This window comes from Musca autumnalis, unplaced genomic scaffold (assembly GCF_047663935.1).
Source record: "Musca autumnalis isolate F117 unplaced genomic scaffold, ASM4766393v1 scaffold_5, whole genome shotgun sequence".
In the NCBI taxonomy this organism is placed as follows: domain Eukaryota; kingdom Metazoa; phylum Arthropoda; class Insecta; order Diptera; family Muscidae; genus Musca; species Musca autumnalis.
In genome coordinates, this window is record NW_027412088.1 from 92,519,068 (window position 1) to 92,545,475 (window position 26,408).

At 35.2% G+C, this 26,408-nt stretch overlaps 1 protein-coding gene across 2 annotated transcripts; it reads left to right on the forward strand.

Moving 5' to 3' along the window:
- Positions 1-2,495: 2,495 nt before the first annotated feature.
- Phb2 (prohibitin 2) lies at positions 2,496-7,060 on the forward strand. 2 transcript variants are annotated; one of them, XM_073955839.1, is made up of 7 exons: positions 2,496-2,611; positions 2,696-2,830; positions 3,247-3,593; positions 3,660-3,893; positions 5,533-5,610; positions 5,685-5,784; positions 6,762-7,060. In XM_073955839.1, the coding sequence occupies exons 2-7, from the start codon at positions 2,698-2,700 to the stop codon at positions 6,872-6,874; spliced, it is 1,005 nt and encodes a 334-aa protein (XP_073811940.1). In that variant the 5' UTR covers positions 2,496-2,611; positions 2,696-2,697; the 3' UTR covers positions 6,875-7,060. The 2 variants fall into 2 exon arrangements, with proteins under 2 accessions (XP_073811940.1, XP_073811941.1); XM_073955840.1 differs by lacking the exon at positions 6,762-7,060 and adding an exon at positions 6,143-6,706.
- The last annotated feature ends 19,348 nt before the right edge of the window (positions 7,061-26,408 follow it).

Consider the following 26,408-nt stretch of genomic DNA (forward strand, 5'->3'; position numbering starts at 1 on the left):
AACGCTACTGTCTGTGAAAATCTGTTGGACAACTGGGAGACAGCCGAAAAATGCATGTATAGCTGTGTTCCTTTACTTACCTAAGGTTACCATTTTTGCCATTTGTTACCATTTTTAACCTGCAAAGCGTTCCTTAAGGGTTGTTTACACCATCTATCAATGTCGTATGAGATGTCAAATTTTCTACCTGCGAATGTTGTACACATAGTGTGACCACTATGAAAATTTTCATCTATCAAAATGATTTGGCAACTCATATGTAAATTTTTCATTTAGGGAGCGCTCTATTTGATACGGCATTCTCGTATGTAAACATAAATTTATCAGCTGTTTTCTGGCATTCTCAAAAAAAAATTGAAAAACAAAATCTTTTAAAAAAGAAAATGGAAAGTTATGTATATTTAAGTAGTTAGAAAAGTAAATAAAGGGTGTTTATAATGTTATTTTCAGATCGATTGGTCGAAAGGAGCAGTGTTGGAAATTATTGCTTTGTGGCAAAAAATGAATGCCTCTATAACCCCAAAAACCTATTCTACCACAACAAACATGCTAGATATTCATTTTCCTTCAACCAAAATTAAAAATTTGCGCAAATTTGTAACTCAACAATAAATGTAAACAATGACAAAAACAGCTGTTTTTATATTTATAGGTTATGTCATACGAAAATAACACATGTAGGTATGAACGCACAAATTGAAAGTTCTATGGATGACGTCAATTTTGACAAACATAGAGAATGTCGAATGGGTGAAAGAAATGACAGCTCATATGGCATTGATAGATGGTGTAAACAGCCCTTTAACCCCGAAAAGTGGCGAAACTGGAAGCAATTTTTAAGAGAGTGAGAGTGGGGAGAGAGCGAAAATGGCTTTCTCTTCTACCACAGGCTACCAGCAAAATTTCTGCAGGTAAAAAATGGCAGAACTGATTTTTCGACTTTTGTTTGACGAAAACAAAAGAAAAGGTCGAACGCTGATAAAACTAAATTAAAAACTGTGAAATAAAAGACGAAAATTGATTTGTTTATGTTTCTTTTCGACATTGCTGCCAGACCTACCATTTTTCCGTTCCTTTACTTTTCTGGTAAAAATGTTCATGAGAGAGCAATTCTGAGCAATTTTGACACTTTTCTCTTTTACCACCCTTACCATTAAAAAAGTAAAGGAACAAAGCTTATGTGTTAGTAAATCAGAGTTGTATTTGAAGACAAACTGTCGGGTGTAAACGCCTAGTAAAGCGTTGTGGATAGGATTAAAGCATTAAATAAGTAAATTGCAAATTTTAAAATTTATGTTTTTGTTCCGTTAGGTTTAAAATATCAAAAGAAACAAAAACAAATTTCATACATTTTCGGAATCATCTTTCTTGCAACTTTTTGCAAAATGCTGTTCGATAATTTTCTGCAATTTTTCTTGCTTGAGAGAGGTTGCTGAAACTGACTGAGTAATTTTTGCAGAGAAAGTTATCGTACACACCTATTAACAGACTGTTTCTGTATGTCGAAAGAAGAATGTGTGCGAAAGAAACACGTCCAAACTCTTGTGTGTTTTTCAAATTAGTTTTTTGTTTTGAAGCCAAAGCAAAGGTAAAATTATTTCGAAAACTAAAGTTCGGGCGTGTTTTATTCGCACACATTCTTTTTTCGATATACAGAAACTGGCTGTTAATAATTGGTCTGTTGCAGAACTGCAAGAATCTACTAATTTTTACTATTTTTTCCGATAACATAAAGGAAAAACTTCATCAGGAAATCGATCAATAATTGGCAATAATCACGTAAAAACAATCAAACATATGGTCTGTTCCAGAACTGCAAGAATCTACTAATTTTTACTATTTTTTCCGATAACATAAAGGAAAAAATGTTATCGTAGTAAAAAATAGTAGCTTCTTGCAGGTTCTGGAACAGAGCAATATTTACTTAAAACTAGAGTAGCATCACTACCGTCGTCACTTATTGTAAATATTGCACAATAAGTGACGACGGTAGTGATGCTACTCTAGTTTTAAGTAAATATGTTTGATTGTTTTTACGTGATTATTGCCAATTATTGATCGATTTCCCGATGAAGCAATTCATGAAAATTGCGAAATATTGAATAAAATAAAACAAAAATGAAAACATGAAATTGACCTCGAGCTTGATTAAATAATTTCTAAAATAAGTATAAAAACCAAAAAATCATAATAAAGGAAAAACTGTTATCGTAGTAAAAAATAGTAGGTTCTTGCTTTGGAACAAAGCAAATGTGTACTTTACACGATATATTTTTTACAAATGAGTTGTCACTTTGCATATATATTTTGTATGGGAGAAGTGACAACTCATATGCAAAAAACATATCGTGTAAAGTACCCATAATGGAGTGACACACACTTTCATCAGTTGTTGTCATTTCTACTTCAGTATTAAAAGTTGCAGTGTGTAAAGCATGCCAATATTTCCAACGGCCGATAGCATTCTATGTCGATAAAACAAAGTCGATTACCACACAAGAACGATTAGTGTGAAGAATCGAAGTAATTGTCATTCATTTGAGACGAGTGTGTTTAATCGGGTTTTCTTCGTTTGTAACTCGCATAGAATTGCATTTATTTTAAGAATAAAGTAATAATATAAAAAAATATTGTGAAATTACTCCCTAATAATTTAATTTGTTTACTTTCATTTGTGTGCTGGTATTTTGTGTAGGAATGGCTCAAAGCAAATTGAACGATTTGGCTGGTAAATTTGGCAAAGGTGGTCCACCAGGCTTGACCACCGGTCTTAAACTTTTGGCCGCTGTTGGAGCTGCTGCCTATGGTATCAATCAATCATTGTATACCGGTGAGTTCCATAATATGTGTCCAAAGTTTCCAGAAAAGTGTTTTAGAATGTTGTAATTCGGGAAAACATTAAAGTGATAACCTAACCTCAAATGTGTGTAAGTGCATGCAAAGATGTTACCGATAATTGTCGGTAAATTTCATAATAACAACGTGATGTTGCAAAACATCAAATGCTGATAATTATACAAAGATGAAAGTAAAATCTTACTAAATGTGTTTAAGTAATAGGAAAATTAGTATTTGTATGTACAAATTCTGTCATGAAATTTCGTGTTTGGGAGTGTTGAATATGAGGCCGGTTGCATAACCTTTAAACCCATATACCAAAATGCCGCCTCTTGAGTATTATTGGGTTCTATTACCATGTATTGTGTGTTTACCTTAAATATTTGTTTATGTTTTCTCCCTTTTTAGTTGATGGTGGTCATCGTGCCATTATCTTTAGCAGACTTGGTGGTATTCAAAGTGATATCTACTCCGAAGGTTTACATTTCCGCATTCCATGGTTCCAATATCCCATCATCTATGATATCCGTTCTCGTCCCCGTAAAATCTCTTCACCCACTGGTTCCAAGGATTTGCAAATGGTTAACATTTCATTGCGTGTCCTTTCACGTCCCGATTCATCTCGTCTTCCCATAGTCCATCGTCAATTGGGTTTGGATTATGATGAAAAAGTTTTACCCTCCATCTGTAATGAAGTTTTGAAGGGTGTGGTGGCTAAATTCAATGCTTCCCAATTGATTACACAGCGTGCCCAAGTGAGTTGTGAATTGAATATGCTTTTATTTTTAAATGGAATAATTTGTGTTTTAAATTTGTTGTAGGTTTCTCTTTTGATCCGCAAAGAATTGATGGAACGTGCCCGTGACTTCAACATTATCTTGGATGATGTTTCTTTAACAGAATTAAGTTTCGGCAAGGAATATACCGCCGCTGTTGAAGCTAAACAGGTTGCCCAACAGGAGGCCCAACGTGCTGTGTTCTTCGTTGAACGCGCCAAACAAGAAAAACAACAAAAGATTGTCCAAGCTGAGGGTGAAGCTGAAGCAGCTAAAATGATATCCTTTTCAAAACATTTTTACGTTTATTAAGAACATAATTGGTGGGTATGGTAAATTTAGATTTACAAGTTTTAAAACGCCAAAGGTAAACACGTTGAGTGTCTTCGTATGACATGTGCAACGTTGATCCCCATCATAATCTTTCGAAGAAATTATATAAAGTGAATTGATGCTCTCGATGAAATGGGATATTTTTAGTTCTCGGATGATGGAAAACTTTGCCAAAAAGTATTTTGCAGGTTTTAGTCACTTTTTCCAAATTGATTCACAGTTCAGCAAACTAACTTGGCCAATTACTTTCATCCCAGATCATTCAAATGCTGTAACAACACATGCTTCTACAATAACTTCCTTTTTTCGGTTCACACATCATTATAAAACCATTGATCTTTCCCTCGCAAAGCCAAACACGTTTCATTCTGTTCGTTCATCACATTATGGTGACCTACCTTCAGGCCCAATTTTTTGTTTCTCTGTTTTTATACCCTCAGCTTTAAGGCTAAAGAGAGTTAATTTAACCATGCCCGTCTGTCTGCGACTGGTGTGCACGATAACTCTCGAACCGATCAAATTTGGTTCAAATTTTTGTGTAGTAATATTTTGTTAAAACATAGGGGGTTATCATGAACGGCAATTCCCCGTGAAAGTTTTCACTTAATTTAACCATGCCCGTCTGTCTGCGACTGGTGTGCACGATAACTCTCGAACCGATCAAATTTGGTTCAAATTTTTGTGTAGTAATATTTTGTTAAAACATAGGGGGTTATCATGAACGGCAATTCCCCGTGAAAGTTTTCACTTTCTCCCTTAAGTTGCAACGGCGAAAAAACAAAAGTCACGGGGAAATTTCATTCATGATAACCCCCATAGTTTAAGTTCGAGGAAAGGCCATATCGGTCCACTCCTTCCGATACCTCCCCCGCAAAAGTTCAAAATTTTTCGCTTTAAAAAGTGTGCTGTTTAAGGAATTGTCTGGGATCGTTTGTTCCAAACGTTGTACATCGTGTTATTTCTTACAGACACGCGTATTGACTATATCGGGGCAATCTTTCATATACCTCCCAGTTTGGAAAGATTGTAGTTGAAGAATTCGTCTGGGATCGTTTTTAAATTTTTGGCAGATTGTTGTGTATGCGGCCCTAGTTGCGACGGTACAATTTTTTCCAGGGGCAACTCCATACCTCCTGAGAAATTGGCCCAAAAACTCCAAAAACCCCTAGAGACGTCAGAAGTGTTGTGTTTACTTTTCTTTTGGTCAGAGATTGAGGGTAAATCTCTGTCGGCATAGCTGACTTATATTTGTTTGTTCTTTACTTATTTATGTCTTCAAGAAAGCACATTTGATTAGGGACTAAGTGTTCAACAACCGCGCGGTTATAAAAATTGCCAATATATGTCCGTGATTTCTTTATTTTTTTTTTTTTTGTATTTTTTTCCTGTTGAATTTTTTATTTCTTTATTATTTTTATGAGGTTTTCTTCTTTGGCCTATCATTAGGTGTCCACATTGAAACCCTCTGCACTAATCTAAATTTACCATTACCCATACACATATTCTTATTTTATCTATATCTCTAAAACTCCAAACATTTATACTGCCAAAAAGAACAAATGGTTTTCTTAACTGCAAAGTTTACTTAGGTCTGGCTGTTAAAACAAATCCCGCCTACTTGAAATTGCGTAAAATCCGTGCTGCTCAAAGCATAGCTAGAACCGTAAGTTACATGAAAATTCATTTATTCCTCTATCTTACTTCTAAATTTAACTATTTTTAATCAAAATTTTGCAGATTGCTACCTCACAGAACAAGGTCTACCTCTCGGCTGATAGCTTGATGTTGAACATCCAAGATTCCGGCTTTGATGACATGACCGAGAAAGTTTACAAAAGTAAATAAACGTTTCAACAACTCCATCAACTAAAAAATAAACAAAAATATCTTAACCAAACACCATGTGTTAAAAACAAAAGATTAACAAAAAAGTGTCAATGAAACAAAAAGAACAAAATTTATTAAAATATTGGCTGGCCGTGTCATATTGCATTTGATATTAGGTACCACCCCAAATTAATGGTACCTATTCATCCCTAAATGAATTTAAATGAAACCAGTGTTTACAGAGATGTAAATGAAAAATTTACTTGTATTTTCTCTATCTCTCCCATTTTTGTATTTTTTTCTACTTTTCTTTGCGAATATGAATTTCTCTGCTATCTTTAAAAAAACTCCCAAATGTTGATATTTAGCTTTACCCGGGGATATATACCATCATCCACGTTATCAACAGCAGCAGCAACACTAACAAGAACTTTTACGCAATGCATTTGATGAGCCATTCAGTTTTATTCATTTCGAATCACTTTTTTGTTAATTTCATCTATAAAATAACTTTTACATTTATTATTATATTTTTTATTGTTTTAATGCAACATCCATGTATATGGAAGAATGAAAACTATAACTACAGTCTAGTAGCAGCTTCTCCCAGAATCTATGGATATAAAAAATGTATAATTTCGTCATGTAGTTTTTAAGTTAAGAAAAGGAAACCACATATACACACACAAATTGTTAAACAATAGTTGAGTAGCTTTTGTAAACCAAATGCTTCACAGCGAACAATGAATAATTTTTATTACCATATTCTCATTTCGCCCTCTGCTTAGCAATTTGGCAAAAGTCTACTTGAAAACAAACAAATAAAAAAGTTACTGTTTAAAAATACAAAAATTTTCCTTAAATGCTGTCTACGTTTTTTGTTCAAACAAAACTAAACTAATAAAAAAGAAATATAATTTCTGTTTAAAGAATTTTTTGCAATTTTTTGTTAATTCTCTCCTTATTATTTCTCCCAACATTTTGCAGTTGGCGTTGATTATTGGCTTGATGGATCCTTAAAGACTGCAGGCAAACATTCCTTGCCGACGGCAAAGAGTGTGGGAGCCGTAGCTCACCACACTGCTGATCGTTTGGTTTAGCAAGATACTACTGAACAAAACCCCTTAAACCATGTGCCTTACGCTTTTTCTTGTTAACACATCTTTCTTCCGAATTATTTTTAAAATATCCTGTTTTTATACTGCAAGCAATCAAATTTTGTTTTGAAAAATGATTTTTGTTTTTCAAATTGCAATAAACTGCTGTACCTTTTTTGTACAAAACAATTTGTTTCTTATCATGCTTTTGAACACTTTTCCAAATTTGAACAGCGTAATATAATCCACTTCAACTGCAAAGGGAAAATAAATGTCTAAGGGGTCGATTATGGATTGCAACTCAATTGTAGTTGCGTTGCCAGATGGGAAAATCATACAATTAAAATGAGTGAAATGCCAGAAATTTCTATCAAATTCATTCAACATCAGTGTTTTGAACCTTCAGATATTAATTTAATTGTAAAAAAGTATGAATTTCAATGCAGAACGGAATTTTCTATTTTGAAATTAGCTGTCGGCAACGCAACCGGAGTTGTGTTGCTATCCATAATCGACCTCTAAATGTGTTTACGATGAATGTGGACGACAATCAATTATTGTTCTCAATAAAATCGAAAAAAACTTATCTTGTATTAAAACGAAAGTATGTCTCTTATATGTCCGTCCACATGTGGCCTGTTATTGAATGTTTTCACAAGTACAATTCAAGTTTTAGTTTACTAAAAAAACTTTGAAAGGTCGATGATATATTTTACAGGTAGATGGTAGCTGAGAGAGTTCTCTTCCATCCCGAGTACTTTAAAGACGTTTTTATACACTCCACCATAATGTGGAGGATATAATTAAGTTTGTCATTCTATTTGTAACACATCGAAATATTTGTCGGAGACCCTTAAAGTATATACACATATGGCCAAAATAATAAGTACATCATAGTTTATGTTTGATTGTGTGCTCCACAATCAGTTTTTTTCACAAAAAAGATGTGAACTGCTTTACATTTCGAAACTTCTATTCGTAATCAATGATGCAACAAGCATAAATACGCAAAAAATTGGTAATATTTTGTTTTTGTGCCACTTTTTTCTAAAAGTTCAAAATTTTGTTGTTATTTACCAATAACCGAGTAAATTTTAATAAAGGTTGGTTAGTAATTTAGCTGTGCTAATAATATTAGACAAAAATAAAATAAAAATTAATTAGTGGATGGGACGAAATGAGCACTATTACACTGGAGAGGGGAGATTGGCATCAAAATTAAGAAATGAGGGAAAAAATTTTCGATAATAGCCAAATCCCTGGAAAAGCCGGTGGGTTTTTTCTAAAACACATTCAGCCCTATTCTGAACGCATGGGAGTTGGGAATTTTTTCCCATTCCCACATTTTCGTATTCTGAACAAAATTTTGTGGGAGTTTTTTTTCCCATTTCCCCTCATTCTGAATGAAGTTCGAATTGGAAATTTGTTCCCATGGGAAAAAAGTATACATTATCTATCTTGAATTGTGGGAGAATTTTGTGTCTTTTTGTGGGAAAAATCTCCCCAGCAAACAGTGTGGGAGTTTGAAAAAAAATTTCAAGAAATTTCATATTTTTATGAAATTTCATATTTTAAGACATCTACACGACAAAATTATTGCAAATATTTATAATCGCCATGTGTTTGCTTAATAAAAACATACAAAATGTACTGTAAAATATGCCATTAGTAGACTTCGGAATTTGCATATTCTTATATGATACAAAAACCTGCAAGAATCTAACATGTTTTATACCGATAAAAAATTTTCCTTTATGTTATCGAACAAAACAAAAAAAGTAGTAAAAATTAGTAGATTTTTGCAGTTCTGGAACAGACCATATGTATTGAAATACGAGAAAAAGAGTCATGGTTGATTCTATTAACGCAGAACAACAAGTAAAAACAAATCAATTTCAAAAGAATTTTTGGCAATAATTATTAAAATATATTGGAAAATAACCATAATATACAATCTTTACAACTTTTATTCATTTTCGTAATATAACTTTCGGGTTTTTTTAATCAGACGACCAACGTTCTATTGAAAACGTGTTAGTCTCCTCAACGACACGACAAAGATCACAGGCGTACATACATATATGCCAAATTATTGCAATGCTATTCCATTTTCCGAAATGCCTTTTCTTGAATAGGATCGTTATTTTTGAACGTAGAAGCTTGAAAATTTGCAAGGGCATGTGTTTTAGTTTTAGATTCAATCACAAACGTATTTTATTATTATTATTATTATTTTTTTTGAGATACGTCTTCGGATATTTATGGTGACGATATGTAATAACAAGCAAAAATATGTAATAATCGAGAAAAATATCCGAACTTATCTTTTTGAATTTTTTTAAAAATATGCAAAATACGAGTTCTAGCGATCATTAGGAATAAGTAAAACTAGCGATATACTCGTTAAACCCCTAACTAAAATTACTCGGTATCAACATACAATTTATAAATTCGTTACAAACTTAAAAAGTTCCTATTACTTTTTACATAAAAATTATGTTTGCCTACTAATTAAAAAATGCTTACACCAATGCTTGCACAATCTGAAGAAAATGTGCTTATTAGAACAACATCACACATCGTTGACTCCATTCACTTAAAAAATCCATAAATCAATGCACGGTTGTTGAATTAAGTAAGTTGTGCTTTTGCTAATCTAATTCAAAAACCGCGAATTCAATGCAAATAGGCATTTTGTATTACAAAACAAAATGACAGCCCCCTAAAAGTATGCTATCATAATTTGGTGTAACTAATTTCGAATTTCGAAAATTCAATTCCCATGATTTGATGTTCCCACGTCGTTGAGAATATGGAAAACGTGGGAATGGGAAATTTCGCTCCCATGGGAAACAGTTCCCATGGGAATGTTCAGAATAGGGCTGATTGAAACCAAAATGAAACTGAAGAAACACGGTGTAGGCCTAAAAAGGCAACAATAAACAGTCGATAGACCCATTGTTGCTCTCGCTTTAGAGACTTATTAAACTCATCTTGGGTAATTACTGTTGGCATAAGTAATGTTATATTCACCCGATTAGCTCGGAGAATACTAGGGGCTACCAAATTACCAGAATAATTAACAAAAGGCGTTCAAATGTTTCGGAGGTCTTCCTTAGCTAACGAGGTCTTCCTTAGCTAACAATGATATGGGTTGGTCGGGAAAAACTTACATGGACAAAATTGGCGAAATTTTCTCTAGAGCGTTGAAATAAATATTAATAAAATAAATTTATTCGGTCACAATTACGGCAAGATGAATTTCAATCTCAAGGGAGAGGAATTTCATACAATAGTTACAAAAATCCAATTAAACACGGAGGTAGCCACCTAATGGTATGATAATGATTATTTTTTCCTGGTATGGTCTTTATCCAATATATCACATTACAGATGCTGGGACCCATTTCCAATACAAAAACATATTGGTCAACACATTGTTGCTACTAACAGAAGAAAATTTGTTTTTTATATGGATTTTTCAACAGAACTACGGTCCAAAAAATGCATCCCTATATGCCAAGGATGGGTTCCAGGACAATATAATGAAGTAACTTGACTCGCCTATGCAGTAATCGGACATGAATGCAATAGTAAACCTTTGCGGACACTTAAAATAGCGCATTGGTACACAATCGTTCCAAAATAAACATAAAATTTGGAATTTTATTCAAAAAGTTTGGTATTAAATAATTTTTGAAAATTACAGCCAACTTCTAAGCAATATGCCAAAAAGAATACAAAAAGTAGGTCAAAATAAAGGTGGAAGCAACAAATATTAATAATATAAACATCCTAAATTACAATCTATCCCATGGTAGAACAAGAAAAGGTAGCAGCAATACCCAGCTGACTGAACTGGGTTGTAGTGTTAGTGTCAAATTCCATTCGACATTTTATGTATTTATTTCTATGTACGATGTATATTAGGGATATATATTTTTGAAGAACAAATTTATTCATCAGAAAAAAAAACTATTTCCCATAAAGACGGCTTCATATCATTGACATGTAACCTCCTCCAGGTCCGAACGACATGCCGCACACTAAAACACCGCTTATAGAGGCGGTACAATATTTGTTAATATGTGTGGTATTTTCTTAAACTTGAAAAGAATAAAGCCCTAATAAACATGTGCTTTTTTGTTTTCAAAAGCAAATGATTGAAACATCTTCTCATTTTTCAATGAATTACCAGCGACCCGAAACATTTTTGCAAGTATTCTACTTTCTGCGAGAAATTATGCATTTAGTGGAATGATATGGAAACATTCAAATTGAAAATCTAACGAGTTTTCATTCATGTTTTCCAAAATATTCAATCAAAGGTGAAAAGTTATTAGTTTTTTAAATTCCAATAATTTATAGACATTTCCTTGTTTTGTTTACCTTTACGTTGACACTAAGGTTTACAAACAAAAACAAATTCCTTTGTGGTTGTTGTTCGAGTTGTATTTGTTGTAGTATTAACTTTACCTTGTATTTGTTCTACCATGAATCTATCCTAAAACAATTGAATATACTAATATTAGTGATGTTTTTTGGAAACTTGCAAGAGGATTCAATTAGTGTTTCCATCTATAGTACTACTATAAATGTTGTAAGCTCGATGAAATGTCTTGGTTTGTTTCTTGATAGTGGTTTAGTGTTTGATGTGCATGTGAATTCTGTGGTGTCCAAGGTAAACTTTGTTTTAAGAAAGTTGTACTGTTTGGACTTAGTTCTGTCTAGAGACATTAGAATTCAATTGGTCCATGCATTGATTATGCCTCACTTTTTGTATTGTGCTGAGATTTTCGGGGGTAGTTATGGTTTTGTTTTGCGTAAGCTGCAACTATTGTTTCATAGTGTTATGAGATATGTTTTCTGTGTTAAACGTCGTGATCATATTTCTACTTATGTGAAAGAGTTTCTTGGCTGCACGTTTGAAAATTTTTTGCGTTTGCGGTCTATGTTATTCTTCTATAAGGTTTTTAAGTTGAAGTCTGTTGAGTTGTTCACGTTTTCTCGTTCTGAGAGGAACAAACAGATAATTGTTCCGCAGTTGACTCCTTTTTTGGAAAAATCGTTTTATGTTAGAATTTCGCGTGTTTATAACTATCTGCCACCATGTCTCAAGACATTTAATTCCTCCTTAAAATGTTACAAGAATAAATTATGTGCTCATTTTAATCGTAATCAAATACAGCGTTCATAAATGTTGTCTTAGTTTGTAATGATATATTGTTGCATAGCTGATTCTATTAATGATTATTTTGTTATATATTTTCATTTCTTAATTTATATGCTTTTGCTTTTATTTATGTTTAATTCTATTCATGATATGCTAAGAAATATTGTTAGATATAAGTATCTGAGAGTAGTTATTGTATAGCTGTTTTTGGAACCGCTCATGGCCCTATGGGCTAGGTTACTGTGTTTGTCAAATAAAAATTAAATTAAATTAAATTAAATTAAATTAATGATTTCCAAAATGTACTTATTATTTTGTCCATCAATTTTTATGACTTTTTTCTTAATATCGCATTTAGAAGTTTGTTTATCTTGAAGATCTACGCAAAATTTATTTTTTAAGTGTCATTTATGTTGCAAACCTTAAATTTAAACTGAACATTGTCTTACAGTGAATACATTTTCTGAATTGAACGAAAAATATGCATAGTTATGTTTGTACTTATTATTTTGGCCATATCTGTATATCATAGTCGATATAGCCATGTCCGTCCATCCGTATATTAAAATCAAGATACAGCTAGCAATATTTAAGCTAGAGCTTTATAATTTGCTATAGAAGTTTCCATTACTCCTGAGATGTTTGGTCATGGTAGAACAAGAAAAGGTAGCACCAATACCCAGCTGACTGAACTGGGCTGTAATGTTAGTGTCAAATTCCATACGACATTTTTTATATTTGGTCTGTTCCAGAACTGCAAGAATCTACTAATTCCAAGGTTCTTGCTTGTAATTTGACCCTTGCAATGCTGTGAAAACTATAACATTTATGAAAAACTCAGGAATTCGCATATTTAGCGAAGCTCAGGAGCATATATTATCCATAAGAACAACTTCAAAGCGCTGTAGGATCTCAAAATAATTAGTCCCAATGTATTTCCTGTGGTTTCATAAATTACCAGACTGAAAAACTCAAAGAAATCTGCAAGGGTCCGCCTTAACGAGCTATACGCGAAGACTGACCTTAAATATGTTCCTATTTTGTCTAAAATATATCATAGAGAATCAGAGACATTCGATAAAAAATACAAAATTTGTATTGCCGAACGACGTGCCGCACACTAAAACACCGCTTATAGAGGCGGTAGAACATTTGTTAATATGGTGTGGTACATGGAAAACTACCAGATAGTGGTATCACATCAGCTGATCGAATATGAAAAGTCAAATCCCTTTATAAAAAAAATTATTATACCCTCAGCATTTATGCTAACGAGGGTATATACACTTTCATACGGGCAAAATGTGCCTCATCGAAATAATGGTTTTAGACCCCAAGTATGTTTGGACGAAATGTGTTTCAGACAATTTTGAGTCGATTGAGCAATGTCCGTCTGTCTGGCTGGAGCGCACGATAACTCTCGAACGGATGAACCGATTTGGTTCAAATTTTGGCTTTCGTAATATTTTGCCCAAACTTTGTTTAATTTCGAAGATCCCACACAAAAGTTCGAAAATGTTCGGAAAATTTGTGCGCACGATAACTCTTGAACGGAGAAACCGATTTGGTCCATACTTTGAACATCCTGAAATGTGTACCAGACTTAGATAAGGTTTCAATATGAACTCAATGGGTCCACTCCTTCGGGTATCTCTCGCACAAAATTTCGGAAAAGTTCAGTTTAGGGCCATCTCTCGAATCGCTTTGATTTTTATTTTAGCAACTTGTATTCACTGCATCCCATACGAGGGTACAAGTTTTATTAGGGGAAAGTCCATACTTCCTGAGAAAATAGCATGAAAGTTGCAAAAAACCCCTATGACACCGTGTGAGGTGGTTGGAGCGCAAGATAACTCTAGAACGGATCTGACGATTCGGTCCAACATTTGGCCTTAGTAATATTTTGTCCAAACATAGCTTAAGTTCGAAGATAAGCCATATCGGTCCACTCATTCAGGTACCTCCCCCACAAAAGTTAAAAAATGTTTGGAAAAATTGTTGAACTGGTCCATACTTTACACATCCTAATATATCTACCAGATATAGATCAGGTTCATATATGGATTATATACGAGTATGTCCACTCCATCCGGTACCTCCCACACAAAATTTCGGATAAGTTCACTTTAAGGCCTGATATCGAATCGCTTTGATTTTTGTTGAAGCAACTTGCATTCGCTGCCCCAATTACGATGGTGAAATTTTTTTTCAGGGGAAAGTCCATACTTCTTGAGCAAACAGCCAGAAGGGTGTAAAAACCCCATAGGCACCATATGTAGTGGCTGGAGATCCACTTCCATAATGGTCAATGTCGATCCATTCCTTTTAGTATCTCCTCCGCTAAACTTTTGATCTTTAATCCTAATCAACATTTTTGACGGTTCAAACGCCCAAAATTTTTAAAACCCCCTAAATACATACGCTTTTTGGGAAATAATTCGACACCTCCAAATAATAGCATGCTAAGTCTAAAAAGTGAGTTTTGCAGGAGAAGCTCTCAAAGTTTGGAAATTTTTTTGAACTTCAGTACTATGCTAAGTCAATAGGGGTGCCTTTTTACTTACTAAATGTTGCTGAAACATTTTTTCAGCAACATTTCCTTTATACAACTGTCAAAATCTGCAACATTAGTAATAATTATTACAAATTATCACGTAAAAAGACACAACCAATATTTGTTTATAACATCTGTTCGGATTGACCGATCATTACCAAACTTAGACAGAATTTAAGTTAAAGGACGTTCGACACCTCCAAATAATAGTTTGCTAATTCTGAAAAGCGAGTTTTGCAGGACAAGCTCTAAAAGTTTGAAAATTTCTTTGACCTTCAGTACTATGCTAAGGAAATATTTGTTTATAACTTCTGTTCGGATTGTCCGATCATTACCAAAATTTGACAGAATTTAAGTTAAAGGACGTTAAATAAAAAATGTAAAGAATTTGAAAACATGCTAAGTCGACTTAGCATACTATTGTTTGGAGACGTCGAATTGTTTCAATATACACAGGCTGAGGGTATATCTTTGTCGGCAAAGCCGACTGATACTTTTTTTCTTGTTTTTGTTGTAATTTCCCCAACAACATAAAGAAAGATTTGACATAACATATACATACAAAATTTTACGATGCCACTACCTGGGTAATTGTGCCATGGTGTGGTATTTTGATAAGTTTGAAAAATAAAGCCCTAATGCCGGCCATACACTATGGGCATGCAGGACAGCGATGAACCCTTGTACGTGTGTGATTGAATAGTATGTGGCATTCCTTCAATCCATATTCATATTATATTATTTTCCTCCAAAACTCGATTTTGGGTTGAAGTTTTCCAATTTTTTAATTTCCTCGCAAATAATATTTGTTGTTTTCAAAAATTTGTTGGTAACTTGGAAAATAAACAAAATTTATCGGATTGAAAGGGGTTCATTTACAAAATCAAAACTATTTTGATTTCAATCCTGCTTAAAATACTCACACATACGTTGACGAAAACTTCAAAATTTACCAATACTATTAGGTATGTGATGAATTTCGAATCGATTTTCGACGAAAACGATTTGCTCAAAACGAGTGAATTGTTTTTAGATGTGATGAGATCCGCATCGAATTTCAATTCCACGTTTTTTCATTTTCATTAAGTTGCCATACATTCCTGGTTGAGATTGTGAAGCAAGCGGACGTCTTAGCTGTGTATAAGTGGAACAAACAAATTTACTCAAGTGTGGATTGCTGTGAAGCCAAGTGAATTGTGTTAGCAGCGGTGGCTGTTTCTGCAGCAAACGTGATTTTGGTGATTATTAAAATTTAATTCTTATTCGTTGGGGCCTGTATTTTTGCTGGAAGTAGCAAATTGTTTTAAGCTGGCCAATAATTTGGCTGAAGTAGTTGAGGTTATGGATGCTGAAATGGCATCTGTACCTCAAGGTGAGAGAGTGTGTGTGAGCGCGAAAGGAACAGTTAGAGAAGGAGTGTGTACAAGGAGCAAAAGAATTCTGGAAAGTGGACTACGTGACGAAAGTGTGTGCGGACAAAATGGCGCAACTAATGATGTGGAAGGTGTGAGACAAGAAATCAAAAAGAAGAGATACAACAACGAGCCTGTTTTTTACAGTGCTGAACACAAAGGTAAGTTCATGGTGTTAGTGGACACTTGCGAAGCAGACATGGTGAGGAATAAACGCATAAAGAACGGTTTATACCTCATGGAAAAGATGAAGGGAATTAACTCTAATGAATTAGAGAAAATCAACAGGGTTGAAGCTATTGGCGTGACATTATTCAGAGTCACCTTTGACGATGCTGTCTCTGCGAATTCTTTTTTGAATAACGAGGAGCTGAAGAACAGGAACTTAAGGGCATTTGTTCCAAAGAATTTTGTTGAGACTTACGGTGTTTTAAGAAATATTCCAATTTGTTATTCTGAAGAAGAATTAATGCAAGGTATCACGGCTGATAGAAAGGTCTCATCTGTTAAGCGTTTTATAAGGAAAGGAGAAGATGGCAACCCAATACCCACGGAAACCATAAAAATTGGCTTTTGTGGTGATAGCCACCCGGCGTGGGTATTGTTTAATCGCACGGTGTTGGTGGTTGATACTTTCTTCCCAGCTGTCAGGCAATGCTTTAATTGTGGCAGATTGGGGCATACGAAGCTTGGTTGTAGATCAAAAGCCAGATGCTTGAAATGTGGTGAAAGTGAGTGTGACAAAAACTGTGGGGTTAAATCTTGTTTATTATGTAATGCTAAAGACCATTTATGCAATGAAAAGAACAAATGTCCTAAATGGGCTCAGGAGATAGAAACTAATAAAATTATGACTCCGAAGAAGATGTCAAAGAGGGAGGTCCTAAATTCATACAGCCAAAATCGTTTCGATATCTTATGGGATGAAAATAACTTTCCCTCTCTTCCCACAGGCAACAACAAAAAGAATGGTGGATCTAAGCGGGACAATGTTGATGATGTTGACAAGGATGTCAACAAAATTCTTACCCCATTTACATACAGTTCAGTTGCCAAAAAACCGAAGAAGGCCTATGTACACAGGCCTGGTGTACAAATGCACAAGAGAATGTTCGAAGAAGTGTCTCCTTCATCTCCAGTAATTATGAAGGGTGAACATAGAGTGTCTGAGCTTGAGAAAATAACTGTCGAATTACTTAAATTTATGCAAGATTTCTTCCATTCTACCAACAACACCATGGCTTCTACGGCCATGAGTCACTTCCAAAACAGGATTCAGAAATGTGGAGTCCAAATTGATTGCCAACAAAACAGCGGTATCACAGGTAATCATGATGGACAAGATTAAGATTTTTCAATTCAATATTCAATCTTTTCGTACCAACAAAAATTACATTGAATTCTACCTTAATAAATATCGTTATGACATAGTTGTTCTTTCTGAAATCTTTTCAGAGGATTTCAGAAATAAAAACAAACTTATAAATTTCAACCTTATACAAAAGTTTCGGGCGGATGGCTATGGTGGAGTAGCCATCGGCGTTAAAAAGCAGATAAAATTCGCCAGAATCTCATATGAAACAGATCAAGACATCATCGTAATCAAAACGACAAATCTCCCTCGTAATGTGGTTATAGTTTCGGCATATTTTCCACCGGCGATGCCTTTTAATGCCTTTAAAGAGGAGCTGTCTAAGTTATTCCAGTTTTTGGAAAGATTCAATGAGGTAATTTTGTGCGGAGACTTCAATGCCAGGAATTCTTGTTGGGGTGATCATCTCACCTCCCGCAAGGGCAAAGAACTGGAGCTGGCTGCTGCTGAAGCGGGGCTGCTGTGTGTCAACGATGGAAGCAGCACCTTTAGGAGGAATTCGAGCTCCCAGGGATCTGTTTTGGACCTTACGTTTATCAGTGGTTGTATGCAAACTAAATGGAATGTTCTAGATGGTTACTGGGGTGGCAGTGGTCATCTCCCCATTTCCTTGGAAGTTGATGGATTCGGAACTTCTCCAAATACTTTTCTTCATAAAAAAAAGCTAATGAAGTCACTTGCGGATCTTGACTTAGAGCCTGACTTTTCTATCATTGAAGGTGAAATGTATGAAGAGATACGTGCTGCAACATCTAGGCCAAACTCGAAGAGAACCCCAAAATATTGGTGGAATGAGCAGCTTGCAGTCCAATATAGAATTCAATTGGCGGCTGTTAAAAAAGCAAGGAAGTACTCTTCCTATATAAATCTCATGAAGGCTACCGAGGAGAAAGAGAAATGGAAGGAGATGGTCCTCAAGGCTAAGAGGGATAGTTTCGTGGCGAAGATTGACGACATTAACAAAGAATCTAATACTCGTGCTGCCTGGAAGTTCATCAATAATGTACGCAATAGGTCTAATGTGGTTCCAAGTACATGGAATGATGAAAATAATGAAAGCTATCTTGAACTGTTAAAGAATCAGGTACCGCAGGTTGATAATAGGGGCTTGATGACCCCTGAGGATACTTGGAATGTTGCTCCGATTGATTTCGATTTTGATCACTTCGAGAAAATCTTAGGAAAAAAGAAGAAAGGATCTGCTGCCGGACATGACAAGATAACATACGAGATGATAAGGGCTCTACCGGGTCTCTCCAAAAGGGCTGTATTAACAGCAATGTCGAATGCATTTCATGATAATGTGATCAGGGACAGTTGGAGGATTGTTAAGATAGTCCCGATCCCAAAACCAAATAAAGATCTTGCACAAATCGTTAATTTCAGACCTATCTCGCTGATACCTGTCTTCATCAAATGTATCAATATAATGTTGAAGGATCACATGCTTAAATATTTCGAAAACAACGAAATACTACCTGTGCGTACATTTGCGTATCGTAGCGGAATGTCTACGTCAACATGCTTGAATGAGCTCCTTCATCGGGTGGCCCTTCTAAAGGCCAATAATTACAAGGTCCTTATATGGTCTTTGGATATAAGTAATGCGTACAACTGCGTCCGTGTTGATGTATTAGCCAAGAAGCTCAAGGATTATGGTTTTAACCCCTACATTTCTAACTGGATTATTAACTTCCTGTCCAAACGTATTCTCAGACTGGGAGATAAAGAGGTAGAGGTGGTAGATGGCCTCCCACAGGGAAGCTGTCTATCTCCACTCCTCTTTAATCTATACACAGCTGAACTTCATAAGATTGAAGATGGCAGAACGATGATTTTTCAATATGCTGACGATTTTGTTATGATGGTCTATGATAGGGATTTTGACATTGCCTTGAACCACCTTCAAAGAAAAGCCACCTCTTTCCAGAGGAAATGTGGTGAGCTCAATCTTGCCTTTAATCCAGAAAAATCGAGTACAATGTACTTTGCTAAAAATAGTACTAAGCAAATTCTCCTGTCTGTTTGTGGTAGACAGATTCAACAGTTAAAAAAATTGAAATTTCTTGGAAGGATTGTTTCAAACTCCTTAACAGTGTATGATCACTATTCCTATATCAATGAGGCCGTTGGCAATAGAACCTGTTTATTAAAATGCCTGAACTCAATTAATGGTGGGCTGCACCCCGTCATCTCGTTAAATGTATATAAAAGCATTATTAGGTCCAAAGTTGAATATGGCAGGACAACTACGGCAAATTCGCCGGCATACATAAACAACAAAATTGAAAGAATGCAGAATAACATGATCAAAAGATCCCTGGGAGTCTCCAGATCGTCGCCGACGCATGCTGTCTATGCTTTAGCAGGAGAACTACCACCGAAATATAGGGCAAAGCTGTTGACTGCTAGAGAAATAATCAAGAACATTCAAAGGAATGAATATCTTTATGACATTGTTGTGAATAATCCTCCTGTAAAATCCAGTTACAGCGCAGTATTTTATGAGTTTGCGGATATCTTCAGAAAGGTTAAATCAGTTCCTTACTCTAAGCAGAATCACCTGATAATTAGAGGTAATTTACTTCCTGCAAATAAGCAGAACATTTCCAATGATATCATTCATGCCATTTATAACAAGGAAATGTCTTATTACAAGAACAATAACTATGCGATCTTCGCTACAGATGCTTCTCCGGGAGAGTCTACAACCGGCTGCGGAATCTTTAATGTTGTATGTGGTCACAAATTCCTTTTTAAGTTGGATATCAAATCTTCGTCCACTTTCGGGGAGCTCTTCGCACTGCGAAAAGCCCTTGAGATTGCTGTCGAGGATGGCTTTAACAAATGTGTCTTTTTCACCGACAGCCTTGCGGCCTGTAAGGCTCTGGGCGCAGATGAGTCGGACAATTGGTTAGTAGCTGAATTCCACAACATCTTGCGAGACTCCACAATCAGCAATTGTCATGTGGTTTGGACTCCTGGGCACAGGGGCATTAAAATTAATGAAGAAGTAGATTATCTAGCAAGGCAGGCGGTAGTAGCAGGCGCTCCGGTGGTTGCTGATCTGACTCCTGATGAGGCAATGTCGAAAATTAAAGACTCCTTACTAACATGTTGGAATAACGAATTCGTGGAATTATCTCAAGTAAAAGGACGACACTTCTTTCAAATTTGTAACAACGTCTATCAAAAACCTTGGTTTGTACGATGTAGGTTTGACCCTAAAGAAACCAAGCTATTAAACAGATTGATGATTGGCCATACTTACGATAAAGTTTTTCTACATCGTATTGGATCTGCTGAGACGTTCCGGTGTGAGGTATGCAATGTACCAGAAAATGCTCAACATGTATTATTTGATTGCTCCAAATACTCATCTATTAGAACCCACTATCAATCCCTTTTTTCCCTACACCATGAACTCGTTCCTCTTCTCCAATCTCATGATGAAAATACTTTCAGACTCCTACTTGACTTTATCAAGGAGGCGAAGATCTCCTTGTGATCCCACACACTTTCAAATCTGTGATTCTCAACACTGTGATATTAGTTTTAAGCTCTCTCATTTTTTATCGATGACTACTAACCTGTAATCTCCCATCCCCATCCCCAATTTGGCCTTTTATATTTTCACAGCCAATTTTTGTTCCTGTGTTGTACTACAGTCTCATCTTGGTCTAGGCGCTGCGGTATCCTGGCCTTTGGATGGTTGACTGATCGATTTCAACAACTATTGTGATTTTCTGGATGCTGGTTTGTCCATACTACGAATTATACACGTGAAGCTACATCTCAACCAGGTGTTCGTGAGTTATAATTTTAACTGTTTTAAATGTTTAATGTCTTTATACATTTGTCAATTACTAAATGTCTGTATTTGCTGCTTCATATGCAGCTTTCGTTTTTATTTTGCTTTTTATTGGACCTTCAACAACTGCTGGAGCAGTCCCTTGGTGTCTTACGTTATTTCTTGTCATCATACTGGAGTCATAACCTGGTGTTTTGTATCCTGAGGATCACCATTGTATTCTCTCTTCGATGTGAAGAGTTCGCTTCATAATCCAAAAAAAAAAAAAAAAAAAATAAGTTGCCATAAACAGAAAACGGGCTACTGATCCCTAATCTGCAGTTGAAAGAAGAAAAATAGAAATAAAAAACAATTTTTAAGGCCTGCGTACATAAGCTGCCTTGCCTGGTTGCCTTGCTTTCCTTCTTCATTTCTGACATAATAAAAATAAAAGAATAAAGACGGCCGAGCAAATTTCGAACTGGGTTGCCCTTTTCTTTTTTATTCTTTTATCAGAAGTAAGTTTGTGTTTAGACACACAAATTTCTCGGGAAAGTAAATTGTGTTTTTTGGGAGAGAGCGGAGAGGAAAGAGCTCCTCAATACTCTTTCCTACCCCCTATTGCCTAAAAAATTAATTTACTTTCCCAAGAAATTTGTGTGTCTAAACACGGACTAAGCAAGGTAAGCAGGCAAAGCAGCTTATGTACGCAGGCCTTAAGGACTAAGCAAGGTAAGCTGCCTTGCCTGATTGCCTTGTTTTCCTGCTTCATTTCTGACATAATAAAAATAAAAGAATAAAGAAGGCGGAGCAAATTTCGAACTGGGTTGCCCTTTTCTTTTTTATTCTTTTATCAGAAGCAAGCAAGGTAAGCAGGCAAGGCAGCTTATGTACTCACCCCTTTAGTCTTGGCAAAAGCCAAAACAAATTAATAAGAAATAAAATAAGTCGTGTTCTTATTTAAATGGCATATATGGAAGTTTAGTGTCGAAATTCTGTGTCCTATTTATCCTATTACATGAGAACTATAGAAAGTGAAAACAACATATTAAGCGGGTGTTCAACAATTTGGAGAAAACAAACATGTTAAAAGTAGATTTTTTTGATCTGTGTTTTTATCGAAATATCAAATAATTTCGTAACAAAATATACCAAAAATAAGGCAAACATTTATCTATTCTATATCCGTGTTTAAATTTCAAGTTTTTTTCCTACATCGTTTATAAATTGACCACAAAAATGATTACATCACACGTTGTTTTGATCCAGTTTTCCATAGAACACAATGGAATATGAAACCGGTATCGAAAACAATTCGAAATAGGAAAATGTACATGCGTCACACCTACAATAGTTTTTGACTCGTTTTGCGCTCGAAATCGATTTCTATCACGTACCTGAATGCATTTAGTGGAATGATATGGAAACATTTCATTCATGTGTTCCAAAATATTCAATCAAATGTGAAAAAATATTTGTTTTTTTTTTTTAATTCCAATAATTTATAGACATTTCTTATTTTTTTACATTTATCTTCGACACTAACGTTACAAACAAAAACAAATTCCTATGTGGTTGTTGTTGTATTTGTTGTAGTACTTACTTTACCTGGTTTGTTCTACCATGATGTTTGGGTTTTGAAAATGGGCTAGAACGGTACATCCCGATTTTTATTATTTTGAACGTTTTAGCCTCATTATCACACCAAAATGGCTTAAAATTGGCATTTAGTTTTATTTTGGGCTACAAAACTTTTCCCCAGAAATTTGTCAGTTAAGGTCCACGGTTTAGCCTGATTATCGCACCGAAATTACTAAAATTTTTTTCTTTGGGGCTACAAAACTTCTCCCAGAAATTTGTCGGTATAGGTCCACGTTTTGATATAGCCCCAATAATCGGTACTTCCGGACGTTCGTTATTTAGAAGGTTTCTGCCATGTTATGCTACCAAAATGGCTAAAAATTGGTACTTAGTCCATATTTACATTAGGCAATTTTCCTTGCAGCAATTGTCAGTTCGTCGGTGAGAGAGGGTGTTGTAAGGCAAAGGGTTACCATATGCCTTACCTCTCTCTCCGTCAAGTCTTCCCAAGGGCTACAACATTTTCTTCCAGAAATTTGTCGTACGGGTCCACGTTTTTATAAAGCCTCCATGGGGGCTATATCAATCAGTGTAGGTACACGGATTGATATAGCCCCCATAGTAGGTACCGCCCGATTTTCGGTTCTTTAAATGTTTTAGCCTGATTATCGCACCGAAATGACTAAAATTTGGTATTTAGTCAACTTTGGAAATACAAAACTTTCTTTTGATATAGCCCCCATAAAATGATACCTTCAGATTAGATGTGGACGCGTGTCGTGCCGTGAGTAGTGCGTGTTCGTGCCTTCTCGAAAATCGGCGTGTTCGTGCGTGTCGTGCCGGAATAAATTTTTGGTCACGATTTTGCACGACACGACCAAACACGATCTGCACTATGTGCCACGATCGTGCTAAATTTATTTTATTTACTAAACACAAAAATCGAAGAAGAATATAAAACCGACCAAAAAAGTCACCAAGGCCAGAACAAAAACATAATGTTTGTTTGCCATTTGTTTTGTTCATGAGAGAGAAGCAAATACAAAAACAACTCAGCGGGTTAAGACAATATACTGTCTTTGAAAATCAGTTTATCTTGCCAAACTTGAATTGAAGACAACGTTCTTTCGGCTTTTAAAAGATTTAAACGTATATCTTGCGCTTGCCACAATTTGAACTTAGTTATGGATGATTTTGTTGAAAAACATCCTGTTCCCGAATTGGGAAAACTGATTGACAGCTCAAAAAAGCTTGTAAGATATTTTAAATACTCGGAGCTAAACAACAAATTTTCGAAAACGTTAAAACAAGATATAAGAACACATTGGAATTCCAAATATACTATGCTTGAGAGCATATACCAAGTCCAGAATGAGATTAAGATTATTTTGCTTGAAAAGAGTGTGTTGGATCGTATATCTGACTTAAAATTTTCATTGCTAGAACCTTTGTTGGGGTTTCTCAAAATATGCAAAGAGGGTTCCGAAAAATTAAGCTCGGAAAAATACTCTACTATGCACATTTTTGCCCTTTCGTCTGAAAAACTTTTGTAAGTTTGCTCAATTGATACCATTGACTCTCAATTCATGCAAGATTTGAAAGCTAAAATGAAATATTTGAAAGCAATGATTGTTTACATTGCTTAAACGCTTTGTACCAGCAATAGCACATCTTATAGGGATGTTTTTATTTCCGCCATTTAAGGAAATGATTTTTTTATTAGAAGAAAAAGAAATGACGTAACAGCTAATGTAAAAGCAATGTTACTTGATATGAACAGCAAACTACAATGCCACATTTGGCAAAAAGACGGAAAATAGACAAGTCTCTAATTGATAAAGAAATTGATACATATTTAGCGAGTGCCGTATCTAGCCAAACTGATGTTTTAAACTGTTGGAAAGAGTATAATCTAAAATTTTTAAAACATTTAGCCAGGAAAATTTTGGCTATACCCGTCAGCTCAGCAACGAGCGAGACATTTTTTCCTTCTTGAACAACGCATGCATGTTTGTGCCTAATTTTTTAGGCACGCGCCCATCTCTACTTCAGATTTTCTGTATTTTGAATGTTTTAGCCTTATTATCTTACCGAAATTTGGTATTCAATCTTCTTTGAAGGTAAAAAACTCTCCCCAAAAAATTTTCAGTATAGTTTCACGTTCTGATATAGCCCCCATAGAACGGTAGTTCCCGATTTTCGGGTTTTAAAGGTTTTAGCCCATTATCTTACCGAAATGTCTGAAATTTGGTAGTCTGCTTTGAGGATACTAAACTTTTTTCCAAAAATTGGTTGGCATAGGGTCCACGTTTTGATGCATCTCCCATAAAACGGTTTAAGACGCATTCGACTTTAGAAATGGGTAAAATTCGTTATTTAATCTTCGTTGGGTATATACAAGATTCTTGCGGAGAATTGTCAGTATTTTGACCTTACCCAAATGACTGAAATTTTTTATTTACTATTCGATATGGGTATAAAACATACCTATAAAGAATTGTGGGTATAGATGCCCCATAGATGAGGTATTGCAGTTCTAATATTAAAAGGTACTACGATATATGGTATTCGGATTCTCAATGGGTAGAAAAGCTCTACGAAGAAAATGACCATAGTAAGTTAATATTTTGGTATATTCTCAATATGAAGGTATCTCCAGATTTTACCTATTTTGAAAGTTGTACACTAGGCCGGGGCGATTTGAAAACCTTAATGAGCCCTTCGCGTTTCTTATTCCTGGGATTGAACTGAGCAAAAAAGTTTTTTAGACCATAGGTCTATCGAGAAAATCGAGCCTCCCGATTTTGACTTTAAGGTTTTTATCCACGTTTTTTGGATATTTTGGCATATAACAGCCAAACCATTGAGATTTTCGATCGAACACAAGGACAACAATTGTAGCAAAAGCATTGGAACGCTCCTCCAGGCAGTTTTGGCCTTGAAAAGGTGGAAACTTTTCGAAATATGTCGATAAATGGCACTGTGTACAAAAGTTGACAAGCAAAAAATTCAAGCGTTCTGATGCAAAATTCTGTCGTGTCGTGGATAAAAAACTTAAAGTCAAAATCTCGATTTTCACGATAGACCTATGGTCTAGTACACTTGTTTGCTCAGTTCAATCCCAGGAATAAGAAACGCGAGGGACCATTAAGGTTTTTTCCTTCCATACAAATCGCTCCGGCCTATTGTACACATTGTTCAAATTTAATGACTGTAACATGGTAATTCGGATTCGGAATGGGTATAAAACTTCGAATAAATTGAAAAATATTTGGGCCTAATTTGTTGGTTTCCTTAGTTTCAGAATGTTTACTATCGAATCCTATATAGAAATTAAATATCTTTGACAAAACAAAATTTTGATTTTTGGCCAGGAAAATCGATTCCTGAACCATTGTGCGCCGTCCTTACTTGTTTTCATTGAAAAGGTAAGAAAATTGCAAGATGTTCTCAGAACTATCGTAACCCAGTTTAAAATGCAAAATAAAACTAAAAAGGTCTGGTCAGACCCACGATTCCAACGGAGGGTTAAACCCCGTTCTAATGATTTGACATATTTTGCCATTCTTAGGATTTCCTTGTGGTGTCGGTTATATAAAGTTCAGCCCGCCGAAATTGAAGTAAACTAGAACTAGATAAAAATAAAAGACAGTTA